Source organism: Gadus morhua, chromosome 11 (assembly GCF_902167405.1).
Source record: "Gadus morhua chromosome 11, gadMor3.0, whole genome shotgun sequence".
Lineage (NCBI taxonomy): Eukaryota > Metazoa > Chordata > Actinopteri > Gadiformes > Gadidae > Gadus > Gadus morhua.
This window is the reverse complement of record NC_044058.1, coordinates 26,733,443-26,745,851: the sequence shown is the minus strand read 5'-3', so window position 1 is coordinate 26,745,851 and position 12,409 is coordinate 26,733,443. Positions and strand designations below refer to the sequence as shown.

Sequence of the window (12,409 nt, the reverse complement as noted above, 5' to 3'; positions counted from 1 at the left end):
CTTTTTAAGAAGCAGAAAAGCTTGAGCAGTGGGTCCGCAGAAATGGGACCTCGCTAGCTTCACCTGAAACATCTGAGAGATACTTCTTCTGTCTCGAGGCAGTTCCATGTATCAGTATGTGACAACGTGTGTGATTGGTCACTTACAGTGTGTTCTATGTTGCGATTGGTCGAAAGGCTTGAGGATCCGACTGTTCAACCTGTCCCTGAAGCTGCTGACCTGCGCCCTGTACGTCCTGAGGGTCTACCTGGAGGAGTCTCCGCCCGACGGTGAGACCAGGTGAGCCCTCCATCAGGGGGCCGGCCCTCTGACCTGAACGATGCCGCCGCCTGGAGGTTTATGTCGTGTGAGATTAAGGCCCGATCCCATTTCTACCCCTTACCCCTTCCCCTTACCCCTCCCCCTTGTTTTGAAGGGGTAAGGGGAAGGGGGGACAGACAGACAGACGCACACACACACACAGACACACACACACACACACACACACACACAGACACACACCCACACACACACACACACAGACCCTTAATGTCCATGGTGTTTTCTTCTTCCCAGTGCGAACTGCACAAACAGCAGTCTGAGCAGTTCGGACGACTCTCCGGAAATCAAGTGGTTAGTTCCCGACACTTATCACCTCAACGTCGTTCATAAACCCTTTGTTTTACCTGACTCAACCATTGTCTTTATTTCTTTTAAAGGGAGTTGATCTTCTGGGTGAAAAGAAGGACCCCTGTGTGGGGGATACAGGTGAGCGCACTGCGTCCCCCTGGCCTCACAGCGTCCCTGGTGGGCTCTGTGGACGTAGCCAGTGGCGGTCTAGCCTCAGCTAACGTGCCCCCCCCCCTCTCCCTCCTCTACAGGTGACCGTGGCCTTAATCAGCTTCCTGGAGACCATGTTGATCACATACCTCAGCTACAAGGTGAGCCACAGGGCAGAGTGTTTCCATTTCCATTCACATTCAGGGCATTTAGCAGACGCTTTTATCCAAAGCGACTTACAATAAGTACATTTGTCAGAAGAAAGAGAAACAAACAACAATATAACGCTGACGGTAGAGTAAGGATGTTCATAGAACCAAGTAGCAAGCACTAACAACACCCATTCCAGGATAGCTAGGATAAGACGCTGCACAATGCTTTGTACTATTTTTAAGTGCCAGGACGCACAACATACAATAAGTGCGTACATTTGGTGCAAGGACGCACAACATCCATTAAGTGTGTACATTAAGTGCCTGGACGTACAGCATACAATAAGTTCGTAAGAGGGTCGTGGGGGGGGTAAGGGGGGAGTCTAGGTGAGCTCTGAACAAGTGAGGCTTGAGTCTCTTGCGGAAGCTGGTGAGCGCTGACCCACATTAATACTCTTCCTGCTTCAACAACAGCTTCACTGCAGTAGGACTCTTCATTCATACAACCCTCTTCCAGCCACAGTTCCCAGACAGTAGGCAGTGAAGTTCCCCGAGTTGAATATAGACGTTGTTTGTGTCATGTCTGTGTGTGTATGTCGATTATATGCTGTCTTCTACCGTTATGTTCTATGTGGTTCGTGTCTATGCTGAGCTTGACGAGGTGACGAGTTTCATTCTGGATCTATTTGCTGTTCTGTGGCAGTCGATGGTTAGGCTACAGATTATGTAACCCAGCTATTTGGATTGCATATTCCTGTTAAATATATATTTGATAACCTGGCATGAAGTGCAATATCATCACTACTACTATACTGACTTCAGACATCAGGCTGATATCCAGAAATGTGCATCAGATTTCTTGTCCAGCCAGTCTATTATGAAATCTAATCCCACTGTGATCACAATGTATTTAATAATGGGTCTGAAATATCATATCACACATACTCACAGTTTGAACAAAACGGTTGCTGTTACACAACAACGTGTAACAGACTCCTTTTATTTGTGGCTTTTGTCAAAACGCAAGCTGTTATCCCTCATACACACGGCCTGCGTCACTGCGTGAATGTCCAATGTAACGCTGCGTCTGCCCAGCAACACACCTTGCCAGTTGCGTTTCTGGTGATGCAATGCATTGGATTTATGGAACGCATGCATACGTCCAGCCATGTGTAAACATGGGTGGAAGTATCAAAATATCCAATGGTGCGCTAGCTAGCTAGTCATTTAATTGAATAGTATGAGATTGAATCCCATTTCTACTCCGAGTATATTTGTGTACCGGCCGTCACTGTGGGGAAAGTGTTTAAACAAATAGATTCTGTGGATTCACGGCTCCTGTCCAAATATTCCCCCAGTACACTCCTACCACTGCTATCATGACATTTTTTCATTTTGTTCAGTTTTATTCTGTTCATATTGACTTGGTTCTAAAAAAACTGTTGAAAACTGTTATATAAAAAACTGTGTCTTTCCACAAATGTGAATCGAATGGCCCGAGCCCTTAATGTATTTCATCTTTACAATCCATGTACCTAGTGGGGTAGCCAAGGGCCGACCTTCGTATGGACGTACATGTTCGCGGGCCATTATGCAAACCACGATTCTAAAGAGCTCAGTCAAGCATGCGGAAATCTTTCGTCAAACACGTTCGGCAGACGGACAAGACCATTAAGACACGAGCAAATAGGCCCGCTCCATGAATTATACAGCGCCTCCATTCATTAGGTCTCGCCTTGTTTCGCTGCTGTTCCTCCACGTCAATGAAAGGACAGGTTCACGAGACTCGTTCGTTGCTTTGACCCAGACCCTCGTTTTGTACCTGGGAATTGCATTTACTGTGCATGGTAAACGGACTGCATTTATATAAAGCTTTTTAATCACTTCTTAAGCCTGTCAAAGCGCTTTACTATATTGCCTAACATTCACACATTCATACACACATTCACACCGACGGCGGAGAAGCCTAGCCAGGCGACAACCAGCTCGGCGGGGGCACTAAGGCCCAATCCCATTTCTACCCCTTACCCCTTCAAAACAAGGGGGAGGGGTGGGTGGAAGAGGCAAGGGGTAGAAATGGGATTGGGCCTAAGGGTGAGGTGTCTTGCTCAGGGACACCTCGACACTCAGCTAGGAGGAGCCTGGGATCGAACCAGCGACCTTTCAGTTACCACCCAACCCGCTCTACCTCCTGAGCCACATGCCGCCCCACATGGCATAGTTCTTGATCCCATTGCTTCGGTTGACCTCCTCTCATTGTCCCGTGATGATGTTGTCTTTCTAGGGGAACATTTGGGAGCAGATCTTCCAGATGTCCTTCATACTGGAGATGATCAACACGGTGCCATTCATAATCACAGTACGTTACTTACCTAATATACGTGCTACATTTACCCTGCCTCTTATGTATATCGTACTATTTCTCAGTGCTTTTTCAAGGTATTGTCACTTGATGATGGACCAAAGATGATTGATTACTTGATCAATAGATATAGGATGGGGGATGGAGTAATGATTTGATTTATGGATGAATGAATGGATAGACTGATTGATCAGTTTTAATCTCTACACAGCTCGCATACGATTACTGCTTATATCCGTTTAGAAACAAAGATTCAGGTTTTGCAGCAATCTCATTCGAGATTATTGGCTTCTATGTTGCCTGCAGGAAATCATTACAGCGGCATGTGCTTATAGCATATTGATATCGATCCCTTCTGCTCGTTATTGGGTTTGCCCTCAGTGCGTTAAAGGGTTTAATCAGCACTCTCTCTCTTCTCCAGATCTTCCACTATCCACTGAGGAACATATTCGTTCCCGTGTTCCTCAACTGCTGGTTGGCCAAGTGCGCCCTGGAGAACATGATAGTGAGTACAGTGGAGACGTTAGCGTTGTAGAACGACTCGCTGCCTGTCTCCCATCCCCATGTCGTGCGGACTTGCAGCGATTGTTGCTGTGAATGAAATGTCCACGCTGCGGTCAATTAGTCGCCCGTCACTTGGCGCGGCCATTTCTCTGAACCGGGAGGAACAGCTGAACGGAGCGAGGGGTCTGCCCGGCAGCATGGAGAGAACAGATGGTCCGGTCCGGGGCCAGGATGCTGAGAGGCTGGGAGGAGGGGGGGGGGGGGGGGCTGGCAGGGAACACCGATGTAACGTAACCCCAGTGATGAGCTGACGCATTTCACAACTCGTCTCTATTCTGTATCCAAAGAGGTTGTGTGTGTGCGTGTGTGCGTGTGTGCGTGTGTGCGCGCGTGCGTGCGTGCCTGCGTGCGTGCGTGCCTGCGTGCGTGCGTGTATGTGTCTCTCCATATGTGTATCTATCTATCCATTTCTTTCTCCATCTCTCTGTATCTGTCTGTCTCTCTCTCACTCTCTCCTTCACTCCCTATCTCTCTGTATCTGTCTGTCTCTCTCACACTCTCTCCTTCACTCTGTATCTCTCTGAATCTGTCTGTCTCTCTCTCACTGTCTCCTTCACTCTATCTCTCTGTATCTGACTGTCTGTCTCACTCTCTCCTTCACTCTGTATCTGTCTGTCTCTCTCTCACGCTCTCCTTCACTCTATCTCTCTCTGTATCTGTTTGTCTCCCTCTCCTTCACTCCCTATCTCTCTGTATCTGTCTGTCTCTCTCTCACTCTCTCCTTCACTCTGTATCTCTCTGTATCTGTCTGTCTCTCTCACTCTCCCCTTCACTCTCCTTCTCTCTGTATCTGTCTGTCTCTCTCTCACGCTCTCCTACACTCTGTATCTCTCTGTATCTCTTTGTCTCTCTCTCTCACTCTCCCCTTCACTCTGTATCTCTCTGTATCTGTCTGTCTCTCGCTCTCCCCTTCACTCTCTATCACTCTGTATCTGTCTGTCAGCCTGTCTGTCTATGGCTAGGTGTGTGCGTGTGTGCATTTGTGCGTGTTGAGTGTGACCCCGTGTCTCTCCGTCCTCCGCAGAATGACCTGAACCGGGCCATCCAGAGGACGCACTCTGCCATGTTCAACCAGGTGCTCATCCTCATCTGCACCCTGCTGTGTCTGGTGTTCACCGGGTGAGTCCCTGGCCTCAGCCCTCCCCACTGCCTCACTCCCTCCCTGAACACTCTCCCCTCCCACCACAGGAGTGTGACCGCGCACCAGTAGGGACATGTGATCAGCTCCGACACGATGACCACAGCGATAATGATCCTTTTTTCAATTATACACAACATTGGATTGTATTTTCCAGTGCATCGACTCTCAGCCATCCAGAGGCTAATTTAAACGAACAGGATGGTTTTGGGGACGGGCTTGAACGCTAGCAAGACGTAAAATCAGCTGAAAGGTCCAGAGAATCCACAAGACGGTTAACGCGCCATGGATTCAGAAATCAATGGTCATTATCTGGAGCACAGGCTCCAGGGGTAATAGGGGTTATTTCTAGGGGCAATAGAAGTAGTTGCACAAAATAATATTGAATGCTTATAATAAGCATTTTTACAGCGACAATAATTAACAATAATAATGTATTTAGTACTTTTAATCCAGACATTTTGAAAAAGGGGAGATTTCACCTACCTGCCAATCCCACTACTCCACCTCTCATAACTTTTGAGAGAATGGATTTGTCACCAGAGACACGCACCTTTGCTTTGTAACTTTCCTTCTGCAGATTTTCATTCAATTAAAAGATATCTGAACCTGCCCATCCAGACTCAATCCATCCAATGAACGTTTAAATCTTTTCATTCCGGTACAATCTCACTTAAGATGTATCTGCAACTACAACTCCAGCCACCAGAGGGCTTGTGCTAACACCAAATCATAGTGCAGCTTTAAGTAACGATCCCAGATAGGTAAGAGAGGAAGTGAGGCTCATCAGGATCCATGGGGAGTGTCTGTATCATAAGCCCTTTGGAGCTAAGTAGCAATCACATCATCAGTTGTTAAATCCATCCAGCCCTCTCTGACTTGATCTGCTTCAAGGGAGACAACTTTTTAAAAATGTTCGGTCACGTGAACTGGACCATTGGCTTAGCTGTTTATGGATATCATTAACTCACCTTCGCCAACTGACGTAGCTGTTGAGAGTCAGTATGTCAGTAGTGTGGTACCTAGCAAGTTGTTTGGTGCCATTTGGTATCATGTTTGGTTTATAGACTGAGCAGGGTAGGCAAAGGAAAAGCATAAACTGCAAAAACGTCAGATTTCAGATTTCCTTATTGTCTTTCAAAAGCCTTGTCCGAAGATCACCTTCAGAAACACCTGGCTCACACTTTATACACATTGAACCAATAAAAACAACAGCGATAAACCGAAACTCAAATTAAACTGGAATGAGCCCCGGATGATATGTGTGTTGGGCCTTTTTACAGGTCAATAAAAAACGTTTGTTGGAGATGATGATGTTAGTGGGAATGAAGAATTTAAAGAAAGGTTGAATAATGAGATTGACTGACGTCGGCCGTCCTCCCCTGCAGGGCCTGTGGCATCCAGCACCTGGAGCGGGCGGGGAAGCACCTGTCCCTGTTCAAGTCCTTCTACTTCTGCATCGTCACCTTCTCCACCGTGGGCTACGGAGACGTCACCCCCCAGATCTGGCCCTCGCAGCTGCTGGTGGTCTTCCTCATCTGTGTGGCGCTGGTGGTGCTCCCTCTGCAGGTGAGGAGGAGGAGGGTGGCAGGGAGGGGGAGGAGGGGGATGAAGAGGAGGGGGATGAGGAGGAGGGGGATGAGGAGGAGGGGGATGAGGAGGAGGGTGATGACGAAGAGGGTGATGAGGAGGAGGGTGATGATGAGGAGGGTGATGATGAGGAGGGTGATGATGAGGAGGGTGATGATGAGGAAGGTGATGAGGAGGATGATGATGAGGATGATGATGAGGATGGTGATGAGGAAGATTATGAGGATGGTGATGATGAGGATGGTGATGATGAGGATGAAGATCGTGCTGTTGAAGATTATGAGGACGATGAAGATGGTGATGAAAACAAGGAGGATGATGATGGTGATGATGAGGATGGTGATGATGGGGACAATAAGGACGATGATGGTGATGAGGATGATGAGGATTATGAGGATGATGAGGATGCAATGATGATGAGGAGGATGATGAAGATGATGAGGATGATGATGTAATGATGATGAGGATGTGATGGTGATGATGATAATGAGGGAGATAAACACCATAATAACAGCGCTATGGATCAGCGGAGTGGCGGCGCTTCATTAGAGAGGAGATCACAGAGACGGGCGGATATTAAAGGCCCACTATGCAACTTCGGGAATTTCTTCGCTGTTTTCTTGGTTTTGGCACGCACATTTCTCTACACAGCGCCCCCTACAGCTTTGTAGTAGATATTTTACAACACTGTCGTAACAACTCGTTGACGACCCTTCCCCATGCACTTCTACGCGAGCCATGTGCATTTGTTTTCAAAGAAGCCGGCGAATGCGTGGAGCCATGTCCGAAGTAGATGTTCATAAAGTGTAGGCAAGGTTATACATAAAAGGGTGTATTTGTATTGCAATAAACATAAATCCATCCTTTTTTATAGTTGACGGGGAGAATTTATATCCTAGATTATAATTGTTTCAGTGGGGAGGAGACCTCGGGGAAGACCCAGGACTAGGTGGAGAGATTATATCTCAACACTGGCCTGGGAACGCCTCGGGATCCCCCCGTCAGAGCTGGTCAATGTGGCCCGGGAAAGGGAAGTCTGGGGCCCCTTGCTTGAGCTGCTCCCCCCGCGACCCGACCCCGGATAAGCGGATGACGATGAGGATGAGATGATAATTGTTTTATCTTAGGTTGAACAGAACAATCAGTGTAAGAGGTTTGGCCAACATAATAATCTAAATAAACAAGAACCTGGATTCGGGGATTCAGTCTGTATCTGGGGGACGAGACAGACGAACAGCAAAACACCCATGGAAACAAAGGTGTTTATATGGTTGCAACCAAGCAAGCTAGAAACATACAGGGCTCACAACAAAACGGTCGAGAAAACAATTTTTACAGGGCTCACAACAAAATGGTTGAGCAAACACATTTGTACAGAGACTATCAACATCAAGAATGCCACGAAGACAAAGGCCACCCAAGGGTACTTTCAATTTCAAAAGCAACACGGCCGAGTCGGCGTCTGATTTGCAGTCTTCTTTTTCTTTCAGTTCACGCTATTCCTGAAAAGCTTGGCTAACGTTTACTCGTGTCTGGCCTCTCTCCCGGTCAGTCTCCCTTTTCTCTTCTTCTGTTCCCTCGGAATTGGGCTTCTCTGTCTCTCGGCTGATCTATGATGAATATAACAATCCCTTAGTGACTTGTGTTTATATCGAGCCGGTTCCGTGTTTGGGGGTCTGTGCCGTAAAGCAATTCGTTACTTCGCGAGACCCGAGACTCCCGCGAGAGTGGGCGGCGGGTCGCCGGCAGAAACATATTCCTTTTCTCCGCCAAGATGCGCAAGGGTGAGTCGAAACAACGAACAATCGAACAAAAATGTATAATAGAACCATCGCAATGACTCTTAGCCTGTTATATTAAGGTAAATCAAGCCAAAAAAGTTGCATAGTTCCCCTTTCACTCGTGTCTGATCTCTTTTCTGGTCCATTCTTCTTTTGTTCCGTCGACGGTCGCCTCTTGGGTCCCTTATCAGTCGATTGATCCATGATGAATGCAACAATTGCCTCGCAACTGGCTGTTTATATCTAGCCGGTGCCATGTTTGGGTGTGTGTCTGTGCCGTAAAGCATTTGCGAAACTACAATCTGACTACATTTTCGAGGATACTTCCGCTGCGTCACATCCGGATTGTGTCGGTCCGAACAGAGCAAGTTGCATCTGCGCTTTTTCACTGGAGAGGCGACATGGGTAAATGACACACCCACCAATCGACCAAGAAATGGATGCAGAACCATCAGCATAACTCTCAACCTGCATACTTAATGTAATTTTAGCTAAAAAAGTTGCATAGTGGGCCTTTAAACTGGGAGCAGGATATTGGACGGGGGAGGTAATGGGCCACTGGGAGTCCACTGGGCCGGTTGCTTCCTGCAGAGCCAACCGATACAATCACAACACACCATGTCATTTGATGCAATATCACATTGTATCTTTATTTTATTTTATTATAAACGGTCTAAAAGCTTCTGTAAATGTCAGCACCATTTCGACCGGCCACGGTAGAAATGCGTTCGCTAGAAAGCCTTTCTGAAGGCCACGTCCGCTTTTTGCAAATGAGTCTCCCCGTAGAATATGGCCCAATCCCATTTCTACCCCTTCCCCCTTCCCCTTACCCCTCCCCCCTTACCCTTACCCCTTCAAAACAAGGGGGAGGGGTAAGGGGTAGAAATGGGATTGGGCCTAAATATCGTAAACAAAACACGAACCAAGGCGTACCAGCTCCTGGTTCGCGGCCAGGGCTCGGTGCCGTAGCCCCCCCCAGAGCTGCTGCTGTAAGGCAGCAGCTCTGGGGGGGGGCTCAGAGAGAGCGGTACTCCCAGCTCACGGTGGCTGCGCAGCAGGGCAGGGAATATGACCCTGGGCCTGGCTGTGAACAGCAGACCTTTTAATCACCGGTGCTCACGAGGCCCCCTGGGGGCCGTGGGCGGACCGAGGCCCCAGGGTCGACAGGCGAACAAAGCGCTCGCATTAACCTGTGTTCATAGGCTCTCCGTTATGGATGTAGCCCGTTACATACGCTCTGTCTGCCCGTCTGGCTTCATTCAGGAGATGACATTGTTTTATTTGATGTGGTCGTTTTTTGCTTTGATGGTTGCTGATCGTTGGTCGTTGCTGCTGCTGTTTTGTTGTTGTTGTTGTTGTTGTTGATGATGTCATGGTTGTTCTCGTTGATGATGTCATTGTTGTTGTTGTTGTCATTGTTGTCATTGTTGTTGATGTTTCATTGTTGTGGTTGTTGTTGTTCTTGTTGTTATCTTTGTTGATGATGTCATTGTTGTTGTTGTTGTCGTTGATGATGTCATTGTTGTTGTTGATGTTTCATTGTTGTTGTTGTTATCGTTGTTGATGATGTCATGGTTGTTGCTATTGTTGTTGATGATGTCATTGTTGTTGTTGTTATTGTTGTTGATGATGTCATTGATGTTGTTGTTGATGTTTCATTGTTGTTGTTATCTTTGTTGATTATGTCATGGTTGTTGCTATTGTTGTTGATGATGTTGTTGTTGTTGTTGTTGTGGTGGTCAGTTCGAGGAGCTGGCCTACCTGTGGATGGAGAGGCAGAAGTCAGGGGGGAACTACAGCCGGCACCGCGCCCAGACGGAGAAGCACGTGGTGCTGTGCGTCAGCTCTCTGAAGATAGACCTGCTCATGGACTTCCTCAACGAGTTCTACGCCCACCCCAGGCTGCAGGTAGGCCTCACGGCGGGCTGCTGGGCCCGCGGCCTCCACCTGGGGGCCCGCGGCCTCCACCTGGGGGCCCGCGGCCTCCACCTGGGGGGCCGCGGCCTCCACCTGGGGGCCGCGGCCTCCACCTGGGGGCCCGCGGCCTCCACCTGGGGGCCCGCGGCCTCCACCTGGGGGCCGCGGCCTCCACCTGGGGGGCCGCGGCCTCCACCTGGGGGGCCGCGGCCTCCACCTGGGGGCCCGCGGCCTCCACCTGGGGGCCCGCGGCCTCCACCTGGGGGCCCGCGGCCTCCACCTGGGGGCCCGCGGCCTCCACCTGGGGGCCCAGAAGTTGTGCGTTGTAGGACTACTACGTGTTGATCCTTTGTTCTGTGCGTTGTGCGTTGTAGGACTACTACGTGGTGATCCTGTGTGTTGTGCGTTGTGCGTTGTAGGACTACTACGTTGTGATCCTGTGTGTTGTGTGTTGTGCGGTGTGCGTTGTAGGACTACTACGTGGTGATCCTGTGTGTTGTGTGTTGTGTGTTGTGCGTTGTAGGACTACTACATGCTGATCCTGTGTGTTGTGTGTTGTGCATTGTAGGACTAATACGTGTTGATCCTGTGTGTTGTGCGTTGTGCGTTGTGCGTTGTAGGACTACTACGTGCTGATCCTGTGTGTTGTGTGTTGTGCGTTGTGCGTTGTAGGACTACTACGTGGTGATCCTGTGTGTTGTGCGTTGTGCGTTGTAGGACTACTACGTGGTGATCCTGTGTGTTGTGCGTTGTGCGTTGTAGGACTACTACGTGGTGATCCTGTGTGTTGTGTGTTGTGCGTTGTAGGACTACTACGTGCTGATCCTGTGCGTTGTGCGTTGTAGGACTACTACGTGGTGATCCTGTGTGTTGTGCGTTGTGCGTTGTAGGACTACTACGTGCTGATCCTGTGTGTTGTGCGTTGTGCGTTGTAGGACTACTACGTGGTGATCCTGTGCCCTACGGAGATCGACATCCAGGTGCGGCGCATCCTGCAGATCCCGCTGTGGTCCCAGAGGGTCATCTACCTGCAGGGCTCCGCGCTCAAGGACCAGGACCTCATGAGGGCCAAGTGAGGCCGGCAGCATGGCACCTACACTCAGTCACTGGTCCTGGGCCGGGCCGGGGTCGGGTATTAGGTCCAGGGTTTAGTTTTAGGTTAAGGATTTGGATTAAGGGTTAGACTGTGCTTTTAGGGTTAGGTTTAGTCTTAGGTTTAAGGGTTCGGTATGAGGGTTAGGTTTAAGGGTTAGGGTTAGGTTTTTGGGTTACGGTCCTGTTTTAGGCTGGGGGTTAGGTTTTAGGCTGGGGGTTAGGTTTTAGGGTTGGGGTTGGGTTTTAGGGTTGGGGTTGGGTTTTAGGGTTGGGGTTTGGTTTTAGGGTTAGGTTTTAGAGTTATGGGTGAGGTTTTAGAGTTATGGTTAGGTTTTAGGGTTGGGGATAGGTTTTAGGGTTAGGGTTAGGATTAGGGTTGGGGTTTGGTTTTAGGGTCGGGTTAGGTTTTAGGGTAAGGTTTTAGGGTTGGGGTTAGGTTTGAGGGTTAATTTAAGCGTTTGGTTTTAGCGTTGGGGTTTGGCTTTAGGGTTATGGTTAGGTTTTAGGGTTGGGGTTTGGTTTTAGGGATGGGGTTAGGTATTAGGGTTGTAGTCAGGTTTTAGTGTTGGGTTTCAGGGTTTGATTTGATTTATAACAGTCTATAACAGTGTCTCATCACATTACGCTCTAATAGACATTTTGGATGAAATCCCGTCCTAATGAGGTGTGAAATTGGGCCTGACCATTCACACCAGTAACTCCTAGTGTGGGAAACACATCAGTTCCCCCGGTTCCTCTCACACCCTCTCTGCGCCTTCATTTGCATGTTTCAGAAGGCCAGCGTTAAACTCCTGGCTCATTTTACGCTTCAAAATTCTGCTTAAAAGCGACCTGGCCGGCCGTGTAAGGACAGGAAACCCTCGAGTGATGCCCTGCCCCCAGACGTTCTGCTAATGCCTTCATGTAGCAGAGGGATGGTGGTGTTGGACACGCGGATGGAGTCTGATCAAAGGGGATAGATCAGTGCTGGTCCACAGCTGTAGGCCTACAGCGAACACGACCACAGCGGACCCAATTCATCACACACCTTAATGTCAGCCTCACAGGATCA

At 48.9% G+C, this 12,409-nt stretch overlaps 1 protein-coding gene across 15 annotated transcripts in view; it reads left to right on the top strand.

Moving 5' to 3' along the window:
• kcnt1b (potassium sodium-activated channel subfamily T member 1b) overlaps positions 1-12,409 on the top strand; it is a 67,167-nt gene that overhangs the window by 28,184 nt on the left and 26,574 nt on the right. For all 15 annotated transcript variants that reach the window (XM_030369708.1, XM_030369707.1, XM_030369711.1 and 12 more), the window contains exons 4-13: positions 177-279; positions 556-612; positions 699-747; positions 861-920; positions 3,196-3,270; positions 3,695-3,778; positions 4,862-4,956; positions 6,364-6,544; positions 10,090-10,254; positions 11,199-11,335. In XM_030369708.1, the coding sequence (XP_030225568.1) occupies positions 177-279; positions 556-612; positions 699-747; positions 861-920; positions 3,196-3,270; positions 3,695-3,778; positions 4,862-4,956; positions 6,364-6,544; positions 10,090-10,254; positions 11,199-11,335 (1,006 nt within the window). The remainder of the gene's footprint in view (positions 1-176; positions 280-555; positions 613-698; positions 748-860; positions 921-3,195; positions 3,271-3,694; positions 3,779-4,861; positions 4,957-6,363; positions 6,545-10,089; positions 10,255-11,198; positions 11,336-12,409) is intronic.